At 37.4% G+C, this 14308-nt stretch overlaps 1 protein-coding gene across 5 annotated transcripts in view; it reads right to left on the bottom strand.

The window, feature by feature from the left end:
* Rabgap1l (RAB GTPase activating protein 1 like) overlaps positions 1-14308 on the bottom strand; it is a 560109-nt gene that overhangs the window by 164947 nt on the left and 380854 nt on the right. For all 5 annotated transcript variants that reach the window (XM_035445764.1, XM_035445765.1, XM_035445766.1 and 2 more), the window contains one exon: positions 6024-6065. In XM_035445764.1, the coding sequence (XP_035301655.1) occupies positions 6024-6065 (42 nt within the window). The remainder of the gene's footprint in view (positions 1-6023; positions 6066-14308) is intronic.

Here is a 14308-nt window from a genome sequence, read left to right as displayed (position 1 = left end):
CCATTTTCCTGTACTAAACGGGATTCCTGAGTCTAACTAGAAAACTGATAGAAATGTGTGCAGTAAAAACTTTAGTTCTATCAAACAGAAATGGGAATTCTCTTCCAGATCAGATAGAGACCACACTTAGCTCCATTATGCCCATGTCCTGATATTTCCTGGGAGGTAGGCCATAAAGTTTATGAAGTATCCCCCACAAAAGGCTCGTGTAGAAGTCTTTCTTTCCAAGTATTTGCATCTAATCATCTAGAAGAGACTGGAACACAATGGTCTGACCTAGTTAATGGATCAACCCATTGATGGATTTATATGTAACGAGAGGGAACTATTGGGACTATCAGCAGTGAGGTTACAGAAACAGAGGTTCACACTGTCATGCTCAGCAGCTCACAGTTCCCTTGAACTCAGGCCAACCTAGGATTTGTGTACTAATGTCAAGAATGATAGGGGAGGTCCTTCCGTGTATATGATTGTCTTATTGGTTGATAAATAAAGTACTGTTGGCCAATAGGAAAACAAGATAAGTGGGACTAGGAGTTAAGGAGAATTCCGGGAAATGTAGTAAAAGATCCAGGCAGGAAGTGACGTAGCAGGCAGACTCAATATATAAACAAGGGCAAGAAGGAAGTCGTCCCTTTCACTCTTCCTCCTGCTTTCTGCTCTGAGCCGCCATGCGATCCTGGGATGAGGATGCCAGCAGAAGGCGTCCTCCATAAGATAAGTCCTATGATTATGGCTGATATTTAAGACTGAGCTAGCATATAAGAAATCCTAGGGATTGGCCAGCAGCATTGTACCTAATATAAGTCTCTGTGTGTTACCTGGGACCTTAAAGTGGCAGCAGGTAGAACTCAGGTGGCCTGGTGGAAAGTCCCCAAGTAGTGGCAGGGCTCAGGTGGATGGAGTAAAGATTTATCATTGCAGAAATAAGTCTCTACTCCAAAGCTACCCAAGCCCTACTGCCATGTGGGTGCTTTCTGCCAGGCTGCCTGAGTTCTACCTGCCACCACGTTAATGTCCCAAGTAACACACAGAGACTTATATTAGGTACAAATGCTGCTTGGCCAATGACTAAGATTTCTCACCTGCTAGCTCAGTCTTAATTATCATAAATCTATATATAAGACTTATCTTATCGAGGACACCTCCTGCTGGCACCCTCTCTTGCCGGTGAATCACATGGTGACTCCAGAGCAGAGACCAGGAGGAAGAGCAAGAGAAAAAAGGAACGACTTCCTTCTTGTCCTTACTTATATATGAGTCTGCCTGCTATGTCACTTCCTGCCTGGATCACAAGACTTCTTTTTACTACATTTCCCAGAATCCTCCTTGACTCCTAGTCCCGCCTAACTTGCTACCTCATTGGCCAAACAGCACTTTATTCAACAATCAATAAGATAAACATACACAGAAGGACATTCCCCATCACAAGAATCTCAGGATCAGCCACTTTAAAACTAAGCAGAGTTGGAGACTTTATTAGAAGTTTTTTAATACATGCTTACGTATGAGAGTTAGGAGGAAAAGAGGCTCTCAGGAAAAGAAAGGAAAATACACTGATTCAAATAGATGTGGACTTCTTGAAGAGAGTTGAACAGGGTAAAATATACCCAAATGTGGGTGCAGGCTCCTCAAGAGAGTCACAATTAAGTAGCTTAGAATTAGCCATATATACCATTTTGGTGACTGTCAAGTTACATCTCAAAAGGCTGCTAAGAAATTCTCTTTATTTTCTTTTTAAAGTGAGACTATAGGTTTGTTTAGGAGATGCCTTGAAGGAGTTATGGCAGGCTTACAGCTGGGGAGGCAGGCCTGAAGTGGCTGGTCACTGTGCTATATCCTTGTTGCTTTTGCTGTTAGAAAACTTCAACTGAACTCTGGATGAAGAGCTTCATTCCCTTCTCATGTCATTCAAGTTTCCCTTTCGATCCTGCCTCAGAGGGAGGTGGAAACTCTCAGCAGTAAGGCCAGCTTGGAAAAGTAGATTGGTTGGGATGGTATTTCCTGCTGAACCCTCCTGTCTTTCTCTGCTTTTTGGCCATTCGTGGGTGAGGAGCCTTTGCCATGTGTTTAGGCCACCAGGGAGTTTTACCTCACTCACTACAGTCTCAAAGCAAACTATCCAACAGACCTTGGAACTTGAATCTAAACTTGACACTAAAATCATGAGCCAAAATAAATTATTCCTTTTCAAAATTTTTTACTTTTTATATGTGAGGGGTCATTTGTATATATAATACTGCATGCTTGTAGAGGTCACAGAACAATTTGCCGGAGTTGGTTCTCTCCTTCTACCATAGACAATTTCCCAGGGATTGAACTCAGGTCATCAGGCTTGGTGGCAATTAACTGCTGAGCTGTCATGTCTGCCTAAATTGTGCCTTTTAAAAAATTCCTCTCAAATATTAATTACAAAAAGCTAGCTATCACCAAAGTGGTGTATAGTGTCCTCAAGGAACATTCAAGGCAGGGAAGCATTTAGCCTGTTAATTTAGCCAGATTTATAGTGATAACTGGGAGGGAAAAGGAGATGAGCAGACCTTTTTCTTTTTCTTTTTAATTTGGAGTTTAGTCAGAAAAAGAGTGTGTATAAACTGTGGGGGAAGGAATATCAAGTTGCTGTAACATAAAAAGCAATGTGCTATATGCCTGGACAAGAGGACAACTAACTCAAGAACATCTTAGCACTCCCCCATCCATCCCAGGCTCAAGGATGTAGAAATGAAAATTTGATTCCAACACCTGAGGTAAGATCTGGAGTGCCCTGTACAACCAAAGAACATAGAGACTCATTTCCCATAGTTACATGAAAGGCCAGTCATGGTTTAAGTTGGCCCAGGAATAGCTTATGCTGACAGGAGACCTTGGCAGCATCCAAGTAGAGATTTAAGTTTTACCGAAGGCTTTGTTTGGTTTTCATCTCACTTTGGGATGACTTCTTACTATTTTCTGTTATGTTTACATGTGTCTGTCCCCACTGTATCTTGGAAGCATGTAACTTTTGTTGTGACTTCTTTTTAAAGCACTGAGAGTTTAGTTTGCTACAGTCTAGGGAGACTTTGGATCGGACTTTCAAACAGCGTTGGGGCAGTAAAAGAGTTTGCATACTCTTGGGGGATAAACTGAATGCATTATTTAATGCATTTTTAGAAATGAAACTTGAAATTAAATACTCTGGCTTCAGTGTCTACATGATCTTAACTACTGAATGAATATGTGAGATCCTATCTCAAACAAACATACACAAACAAAACCAAACCAAAACAAAAACAGTGGTGAGGTCAAGGGAAAAAGGAACCCACTAATTTACCATATATCAACTAATGCAGCCATTCTGGACATCCATATAAAAATTATTTACAAATTAAAAGTAGAATCCAGCTGTATTATTCTTAAAGGGGATATACTTGAAGAAATCCAAGCCAGTGTATTACAGACACTTGCACATCTATGTTTACAGGGACACTATTCACAATAGTCAAGATATACAATCAGCCTGAGTGCTCACCAACAGACAATAAAGAAAATGTAGTAAATACCCTTGATGGACTTGTTGGCTATAAAAAAAATGGGTTTATGTTATTTTTCAGAAAATGGAACTGAAGGTCACCATGCTAAGCACAATATGTCACCCAGAAAGACACCCAGAAAGACAAATGTTGTACATTTTCTTCCACATGACAAATGGAGTTTTAAAAAGTACAGAAAAGAAAGGGGACTATTAGAATGGAGGAATGGGACAGCAGAATGGGGGAAGGGAGGCTAGTGTAACTGGGTAAACCTGATCACAGTATATTATGCACATGCATAACATCTCAGGCAACCTTGGGCAGCCTCTTCAGTTATCACCTAGGCTGTGCTTAGGCTAGCACTCAGCTCACAAGGTGCATAAGAAATCACTTCTAATATAGACACAGGTTCTATCCAAAATTCAGTCAAGCTCAGAACTATGGTAAAGTTATCCAGGTTTAACTTTTATATAAACAGATGTACGTTCCTTTTTTTGGGGGGCATATGAGAAATGAGAAGTCAGTCGGTATTGTATATGTTTAAATGTTTCTTCTACCAGGTAGGGTAATCAGATTGATGACAGCCACTTCAATGTAGTCCTATCTCTGTATGGAGTCAGTATCAGGATACATACACGGTAGATACAAGCACAGATCCCCACTTTACCAGTGGTTCCTTCTTTATCTTTTCTAACTGCTCTACCTCTACAATATGATATTTGAAAGGTGTTCATGTATCACTAGAGAAGATAACAGATGCCCTTCTACTCAGAGGCCAAAAATACATCCTCTGTCAAGGATACATCTGGGTTTACAATGCTAAAAAATGTAAAATATTACAAACAAGACAATGTATCACTCAAGAAAGCAATTAGCATACAGTCTTAATACTGGGTACCAGTATGAAGCTGGTACACAGTAAAGCTCCTATATCTAGAGGGATAGCATTGGGTTACATAAAGACAGACTAAGCACTAAGAAATAGCTATCTATATATAAGAAAAGACTTTTGGGAAACAAAAAATGCCTGAGAGTGAAAAAGAAAATTAGAAATTATATCAAAAGTTAGGACCTTGTTGGACTTCCTTGTACTTTCTTATAATTTGATGGTATTTTGAGTCTCAACCATACAATACTTTCCCTGCCTAGTCATTATGAAGCTTTATTCTGGTCTTGTTGAGACAGCATGTAGTAAAGTTTTGATTATTTTAATATCAGGAAAAGAATCAAAGTCAAGATCCACAATTTCATGAAAGGACTAAGTATATATATCTATGCCATTTTATGAAAACAGTTTAAGTGTGAAACTGGAGAGCTGGCTCCAGGATTAAGAGCACCTACTCCACAGTTACAAGGACCAGAGGACGTGACTGTAATAATAATGTTAATTAGGTAGTAAATATCTAGGCAGTTTCTAAGAAATTTAATATATCATCTTATTTAATTATAATGCTATAAATTAATTTTATTATTATTTCAAAACTGAAGTTCTAAGCACTTAATTTAGCAAGGTCACATAAAAAGGCTGAAAATAGAACTGATTCTGTTCAGGCCCAATGTCTGTGATTTAATCACAAATTTATTGGGGAAAAGAAAGGCAATTTTAATCTTCAATAGCAGAATGTCCTCTTTGAGCTTTTTAAGCTAACAAATATCTTACTATACTGTTACTATACTTTTACTGCTATATTGATATCTTGATACAAAATTCAGCAAGGTAATTATAACTTAATTCTAAAGTGTCAGATGTTTCCAGCTATCAGGGAAAAAAAGAACAGGAAATTGAAATGTAGTAGTTTCTTTTTTTAGCATATTATAGAAGCTTATAAATAATTCAATTATATATTTAGGTACTTCTAGAGATGTTATTATAAGAAGTAGTTTTAGAAAAGATGGCTTCATTTTGACAGAAAATAGGTTTCAACTTTGTCTCCTATTGAACAGCTCATATGAATGAAAGTATCTTTTATGTTCTTGGAGTAAGTGTTAGCAAGAGTAAATGGGTTTTAAGAAAAACAAATACCAAATAAATGATAACTTAAAAGGATGACAGTGAGAGGATCAGACTTTCTCAGAGATTTCATCTTTCTCTGTGCCAGCAAGATAGTTTAGCATGATGGCTGTGCAACCCCAGTAGCCTGAGTTCAATTTTGGATTTCACAGTGGAAGGAGAGAACTGACTCCTGAGGGATGTCCTCTGACTTCTACATGCATGCTGTGCCATGCAGTCACACACACACACACACACACACAGAGAGAGAGAGAGAGAGAGAGAGAGAGAGAGAGAGAGAGAGAGAGAGGCAGAGACAGAGAGGCACATGCACACACACACACACACACACACACACACACACACACACACACACACACACCAAATATACATACATACATGCAAGCACACAAATAATAAAATTTTTAGAGTCTAAAGTGAGTCACAGGCTGTAAATGGAATGATTTTAGCACCAAGCAAAAGAAGTAACATATTTTGATAACTTAAGATGAAAATAGACATACCTTTAGGAGAGCCAAGGCTACATGAAAAATTATGTTCAAACCCTGAAACAGAAAATAGATAAAGTGAATATCAACAGGATCACATCTCCTACTACTATTTTACTGAGAGTTTTCCTAAGACTTTATCATTATTAACAAAATTCCAAATTTTTCACATTTTTACTTACAATAGTATTATGGTTGGATGTGAAATATTTGCTACAGGCCTAGCTGGTGATGCTGTTTTAGTAGATAATGGGACCTGCTGCACGAAGGGCCCAGCTGGTAGGTTCAGGACAGAACATGAAGGCTACTGAACATGAGCAAGCAGCCTCGTGTTCCTGCTGCCCCAGTTGTGGTTAAGCCTTGCCTACTATGATGACACCATCCCTTTCATTGGTCAGCTAAAGTAAGTCTATCTTCCCTTAACTTATTTCTATCAGGTATTCTGTGGTAGTAGTGCCAATATAAATACTAATTAAAACTTTTGAAAGGGAATTTTGTTTCTCTGAAATACTTATAAAAATTCAATGTTCTATTTAATACATAAATTTAGTCTTTTTTAAAGACTTGTTTTCTTCTATCCATTTCTGGGTCATTTCTCCATGTGTAAGGTCTGCTTATTCTATCCATTTGTGGCTTATTTCCCTATGCCTAAGGCTTGCAAAAATCAAGTTTCTTGTTCAAGATGGAAAATGATGGTGATTTTTAGAGTTATTGACTGGATTCTCTAATCCTACTCTGAATTTTTGGTTGATGTGGATATCCTGTCAGAGGCAGACAAAACAAGAAACTCCTGTGGAGTGGGTAGATCACACAGGATACTGACCTCATCACATGGGATTCCTGCTTGGTATTTGCATGTTTAGTGTTCATCTGGGGAGGTATTATTTGTGTCGATGTAGGTGGTAACCCATACTCACTCTGTCGGACCTCCTTTCCACATTTTCATGAGAACCATGTCAATTTGCATTAAAGATACCCTACTTCTGCAGAAGCCATACTGGAGCTGAAGCTGAACTCTGAGCTCAGCCCAGTGAGAATTGCTGAGCGATTAAATTCAAGAGGTATGAAATCTTATGTGCTCAAGGTAACAGAATAAAAAACAATGTCACCAAAGAATGTGCTGGTTTCTTTCCATGCAGGGTTTCCTATGTGAGAAGACTCTCAGTTGACATCTCTCACAAGCTCAGGCTGCTAATGTTCCCTCTTTAGAGAACTTGTCTGCCTTCTAGATGTGAACTGTACCATATCGAGTGTATTCAACAAAGGATTTCTAATTTCCCTCTCTAAAATCAGGAGCTGTGATTAGGACAATATAACTAGTGTCCAGTAATGATTAACATTACAAACTTAGTGTCCTTTAATGATTAGGACTACATATCTAGTGTCCTATAATAATTAGGGCTATATACCCAATGTCCTGTTTTGATCAGGACTAGATAACTAGTGTTTTTGTAATATCTACTAAGCAACCTTCTACAGCCAGGTACCAAAATTACAAAAAATGACAGGAAAATGAATGACAAACACAAAATATTTAGCAGACTAAAATATAAAATATGAACCAAATATTTTGGTTTTGGCTTACTTGGTTACTTCCCAAATCAGAAGGTAAGTGCAACCAGAATTAGAGATGAAAACAAATGGCATTACTATCCTAAGAGATGATTCTAGACTAACTATGATTCTAACTTAGCGCTAGAAAAAAGAGGACTATTTTACATTTTTTAAAATGTGGGTTAAAATTACAATTGTTTTCACAACCTTAATTTGTATTCTTACCAACTCAATTAGCTACTATCTGCCAATGTTTGTATGCAATGATGATGATGATGATGATGATGATGATGATGATGATAAACCTGTCTTAGCACTATGTACCCCATCATAGCTTCTAGGTACAATGAATTCTCATAATTGAATGCTTATCAATTGAGTACTTGCCATTAAACTAAATCCAATATACCAGTTTACACTTAAAATTTAAAGTGTCTCTTCCTTCTATAGTTCCCTCAAATACATAACACTTGAGTACCTTCTCTTACACCAGCCCTCACTCTTCCTCTCCTTCCCAAATCCTTTCAAGGTTTCATTGAAAACTTTACTACATATTCAAGCATCATGGCTGTCAGTCACAGCATCACTATCAAATATTGCCCATACCTCCCTGTTATTAGGTCATGCATTTACTTAACACCGTCAGCACTTTATGGCTTTTTTCTTGATTAAATTTTCTCAACAAATCTGTGGCATAATTATTATTATTAACATTTTTGAGGAAAGAAAACTGAATCTCAGAGATATCGAACAGGTCCTTGGTGTTTTCATTAATTCATCTCAGGTGCTTATTTAGTAAAACTTTAGTTAGGTATCTGTGGTGGCTACAATTCTTTGACATGTCTCCCATCGAGCAGTAGGGCATCTGGACAAAAAAAAAATACAAAAGAAACAAGAACACCTTCATGTTCTAAAAAGATGAACAATGAGAGGGTATGGTGGACCAGACAAGGTCACTAGTAAAGATCAAGGATTACCAAGATGCTGATACATGAGAGAAGTGAACTTGGAAGTCAATTGAACTGGTCTAGTTCATGCCACATGGATCAAGAAGTGATCACACAGCTGATCCTTTCCTAAATTGGTAGCTTTATGAGATCATGAACAAAATTAAGAAGTGATTTTAATTTTTACAACATTCATTGAATTGATTTAAGAAAATATCTGAAAAAAGGTTCCAAGAATCTCTGCATACCTTTTAATGAGTTTCACCAAATGACAGTATGTTACATAATAAAACCATACACAATAAACCAAACCAAGAAATAAGCATTAAACCTTTGTCAAATGCCCACAAATGTTATTTGTTTCTGATCTAGGATATAACTCTGGGCCATACTTTGAAATGTGATGTCAGATCTACCTAGTCTTTCATCTAGGAGAGATTTTACAGTCATCTCCATGGCCCTGGCACTTCTGAAGAATACTGGCCAGTGGTTTTGTTCCTCAATTTGATTTCCATTATAATTAAATTTAGGTTATGTTTTTGCACAAATGTCACAGAAGTGGCAATGTGCTCTTCTTCTCAGTGCACACCACCAGGAGGTTACATGACAGCAGTGTCCCATCACAAAACTGTGGCTTTCAATCCAGTCAGTTCCGGCGTAGCTTGTACCATACAACAAGCAACACATAATCAGAACAGAACCCAGTTTGCCTTTCTTTGATATTTCTCTCTTGTATGGTCTGTACAGTAATGTCCTCAGCTTCCTCAAAGAATGGAGAAAGTGATAGATAACAAGGAAAAGTAAAGAGGCACTGGCTGCTTTTAAATATAAGGCCTTCAGCATGAATATTACAGTATGTTAAGCCAAAAGTCCATTGCTTTACTCTGCCTCTCTTTAAACTCTTTAAAGGTCCAATGTTTTAGGATAGCTAAATTGGAATTTGATAGGTAACCACAAAAAAGATTTGGTTCTGGGGATTTTTCATGGGCAACCACTAGAGGTCAGGATTGGAGCACGAAAAACAAAGCAACTGTATCAAGTAATGGATTTTAGACCTTCAGAAGAGTTATTTAAAAACCCTTACAGCCAAGTCTTCCCTAAATTGCTGATGACTAATACAACATAAAACATACAAACAGCAGGTGATTCTTACTCTCCATCCCCCCCCCAGGTTCCATGATATTTTCACATTTAATATAATTTCTTTATTATTTACCCCGAATGAGTAGTGAATAAGAAGAAAGACGCATGGTACCTTTCCCCTGATGCATACAGGATGTCATTGGTTGACCACTCATTCACCTATAAGTAGTTCCCTATAAGTTATGAAGGATGGAACCTGTCTGTATCTTTAGTGGCACATTCCAATCATCAGGACACTACATGGAATAGAGACGTTCAATGTTAACGGAATGAATGCAAGGACATGAGTAAGTTTGAAAAAGGTGATTCTAATTATATGACTCTCCACCCCTCCCCTGCCACTTCCTCAAGACTCTGTGTGTGCTAAGCAAGAGCTCCACACCTGAGTTACATTCCCAGTCCATATTCTTTTACTTTTCTTTTCAAATTGCCCTCTTAGAGCAACTCCACTTTTTCTTTTACCCTCTGTTGATTGGCTGCCACCTATAGCTACTAGCAGCCTGATCTAAAAAAAAAAAAAAAAAAGTAGGAACAACTCTAAGAATCAGCATATACCTTGTGCTCAGTCAAGGAACCCAAGTTATTTGTGCTTTGGAGAGCTAAAATCTTTCTCCCCAAAGTATAAATACCTGACCAGGCCTGAACAGATCTTTCTTCACCTTGAGGGGTTCAACTGCTACCAATTTACAGCAGTTTATTGTAAGGAACTGTAAGAATATTGTTTCATTCATTTGTAACAACGGGGCTTACGAGGTGGTCTAGCACCTGCAGTGCTAGCCTGAGGAGCCAAATTTAATTCTAGAAACCAATGTAAAAAATGAGGATGTAGTTGCCTGCATGTGCAATTCTGGTACTCTTTCAGCAAGTGAGATGGGAGGTGGAGACAGAAGAATCTCTTGGAAGCTTGCAGGCTAGCTGGCCAGAAGTATGCTGCACAGCATAAACAGGTGAGGACCCCTCCCCCCAACAAGGTGGTGAGAACCTTAATGTTGTTATCTTACTTCCACATGCATGACTGCGCTCTCACACACACTGGCAATAAAATTCAAGATTTCTGAAAATTAAGACATGCTACTAACCTTTTGTCTTCAGGCATAGAAGCTATCATTAACAGCTCTATTTTACAAAGAAAACTCAAATACACCAGGTGGTTTACCTGAGTTCATAGAATTTAGGAGTGGACTGTCCAGCTTTCTAGTTCTGGCTCAGTTCTCTGTGCATTAGACCAGTGGTTCTTAGCCATAGCTATTTAATAAAAAACACTTGGAGAAGTTTTATAGTACACAGAGATAGAAGCTCCACAAAAGAACGACCATATAACAACAAAACATTTCTCAGAAACAGCATGCAGCAAGTGACTTTTTTTTATTTTTATTTTTAGTTATGAATGCTTGTCTTTATCTGATGCTTGTCCCACTAGCTCATATAATTTATTTTTTCCATCTTTTTTATTTGTATTAGAAACAAGATTGTTTTACATGTCACTCCCAGTTTCCACTCCCTCCCTTCCTCCCCTACCACCCTCCCAAATAAAACCCTACCTATCACATATCCTTTCTGCTCCCCAGGGAGGGTGAGGCCTTCCATAGGGGTCATCAGAGTCTGTCATATCCTTTGGGATATGGCCTAGGCCCACCCCCGTGGGTGCAAGTCACATTTTTAAGAACTTCCCAGACAATGAATGATATCATGAATCCAAGGTGAGAACTGCACTTTAACAAGAAATAGCAATCACCTGCTTGCCACAACTACCTAAAAGTCTCAGTAACACCCTAGAGTTTAATTTAGTAGATCAAGGTGGGGCCTTAGATTTTCAGTCATTTCTGATATGGAACTAAGAGGATTATTTAACATCTTTACCAAGCAGGTCTTAAAATTCTTTAACTTAAAGTTTATTTATATTTCTTAATGTTTCCAAAAGTCACTTATGAAAGTTCCTAGGTCCAACATCAAAATTAAGAGATACTACAATAAAGTAGATTGAAATTAATTAAGAGATATGGAATCAAGTTGAAAATAACAGAATATATATTTAAGTGAAACCTGAAATTCATTCATCTGCACAGAAGGGTAGTTATTGTTTCAGAAACTGAATAATGACTTAATAAAAATGTTAAATAATCTCTGGGACATGTAAATTCTGATCATATAATGTTATCAAAATGTAACCTATTTAATTCTCTAATAAATGTTCCTTTCATGCACATTCACATTCATTAAAAAAATTCATGAAAGAAATGGAGTTGATACATCTGACAGCAAACAAATCAGTGTATTTCTATTATGCAAAGCCATTGTATTTACAATATAGAGGTAACATTAAATTCATGCTTTTAAAATGAATGCATGAGGAGCTGGAGAGATATGGTTCAGCAGTTAAAAACACTGGATATTCCTCCACAGCATGGTGGTTCAATTCCCAGAACCCACATGGTGGCCTATGACCATCTGTAACTCCAGTACCAGGGAATCTGACACTCTCTCTAGTCTCTAAGGGCACACATATAGACATACATGTAAAATAAAATAATGAAAAGAATAAATAAAACATTTTTAAATAAACATGTTATCTACCAGAAAAAATGCTAATGGAAACATGAAAATACAGTTTTCACTTTGTTCCTTTAGATGACTTGCCAGCAGTAAGAAAATGTGTGATGATCATTTAGAAATGTATTTCGGACATGTAATTTCTATTAAATCTCACAAATATGTTTGTTCAGCAATTTGTACCCAGGTAATTCTGTGTACAGGAATGGGACTGACATGGTGGTGCACACTTTTTATCCAAGCATTGCAGAGGCAGAGAGGCAGAGAGGCAGAGAGGCAGAGAGGCAGAGAGGCAGAGAGGCAGAGAGGCAGAGAGGCAGAGAGGCAGAGAGGCAGAGAGGCAGAGAGGCAGAGAGGCAGAGAGGCAGAGGCAGAGGCAGAGGCAGAGGCAGATCTCTATGAATTTGAGGGCAACATGGTTTACACAGCAAATTCCAGTCTAGCCAAGGCTACATAATAAAGCCCTGTTTCTAAATAAATAAATAAATCTATAGGAAACACACTAACACAAGTTAAGCTTACTAAAATACAAACATAAGTGAAAGACTGGAATGTGTACATACTTTTTTCTAGTGCAATAGATGGAACACAAACCTTCACACATTAGGCAAGTGCTTTATAGTGTTAATAAAATCTAACAGCTTGAACATGATAAAATAGTGACAGACTACCAGTGAGACTAAAAGAACAAACAAAGAAAGCAATGCAACAAAATTTCAAATCAGCAGATAAATTTTATGAATATAATAGAAATTCTAGAGAAAATGAGCTATCAATATTATTGCCTTAAAACTTCTATTGAAAATCAGTATTTGTTCATCATGTGTTACCAAATTTTAAAGCAAATACATTTCACTTGATTCCTGGGAAATCATATTCCTTCCCAGGAGAGTCAATGACATACATGCTGTCAAACTAGTAACATATACTTCAATGTGAAGTTTTACTGAAACAAAAGTTATTTATGTATATATAAAAAAAGCAATGACAAAAGCTTTTAAATGTAACACAGTACTCTGATGAGCAGCTGGCTTTCTCAGAGGAAAACACCTAAATTGGCCAAATTCTTATTGCTACTGGTTTACACTTTTTAGTCAGGCAAAATCATAGTAAACATGGTAATGAAAGACAATGCTTTCCTGATTTCTGCCATCTATCTACACACATCAGCGATATCTGAAATCTATGAACTCTGGAGAGTGAAGCATAAAAATTACCTACTTTTAGATGTCAAAACAAAAGTGACCTTGTGGATGTTTTCAATTAAGCAATATAATTTAAGGGGCAAAGATGACTTCTGGTTCCATGAAGCATGGGTAGTCATTTGATAACTTCCGGATATAGTTAACTCACTCACACTGATACATAAAATGGAAAACAGAGATTGTTCCTTTTATAGGAACCAACAAGAAGAAGGCATCCATGGAAAAGGGGAGGATAATTAAACCACTTATACTGAAAGTTCTTTTCCAAGAAATGCTATTCTCATATCAGAAAATTATACCAGAAATCACAGGTCTGCCTTCCAGAACAAGGAGAAGATGTTCCTTTTTAAGAAAAGATGAAAGAATTAGTTCAGTTAATTAGTCTGAGATCTACCAAACAACTGGGGTGGGGGGGGGGACGCAGACAAGAGCAGTATATAACAAAGCAAAAAAAAAAAAAAAAAAAAAAAGTAAAACATACCATTAGAAACAAGAAGATCCTGGGTTGCTGGAAAAATAGCTGCAACTTAGGAAAAGGCACTAGGAATCCTGTTAAATCCATTTCCATCTAAACATAGTAAATTAAGACTAATATTAAGCTGTCTGGCAGTTAAATGTAGCACTTCATTAATACGATATTTTAACCCCAAAGCTTTAGACGGCACCTATAAATTCCATTTCTGCTTCTAATTAGCTTGGTAGTAAGTGTCTCACCTTCTCTTTACATAAGATTGCTAAATTGCTAAATGGGAACACTGTTGAAGAATGGTAAGGGGATTTGTTAAATGTTCCATTCTTGGATCCCATCCTGAAATATTCTGATTAATAAAGTCCAATATGAGTGTGACAATATATCACATATTTAGTTCATTTCACCCTACTCTGTAGATTCTAATAATGT

The sequence above is a fragment of the Cricetulus griseus genome, chromosome 5 (assembly GCF_003668045.3).
Source record: "Cricetulus griseus strain 17A/GY chromosome 5, alternate assembly CriGri-PICRH-1.0, whole genome shotgun sequence".
Taxonomy (NCBI): domain Eukaryota; kingdom Metazoa; phylum Chordata; class Mammalia; order Rodentia; family Cricetidae; genus Cricetulus; species Cricetulus griseus.
This window is presented reverse-complemented; position numbering and strand designations above follow the sequence as displayed.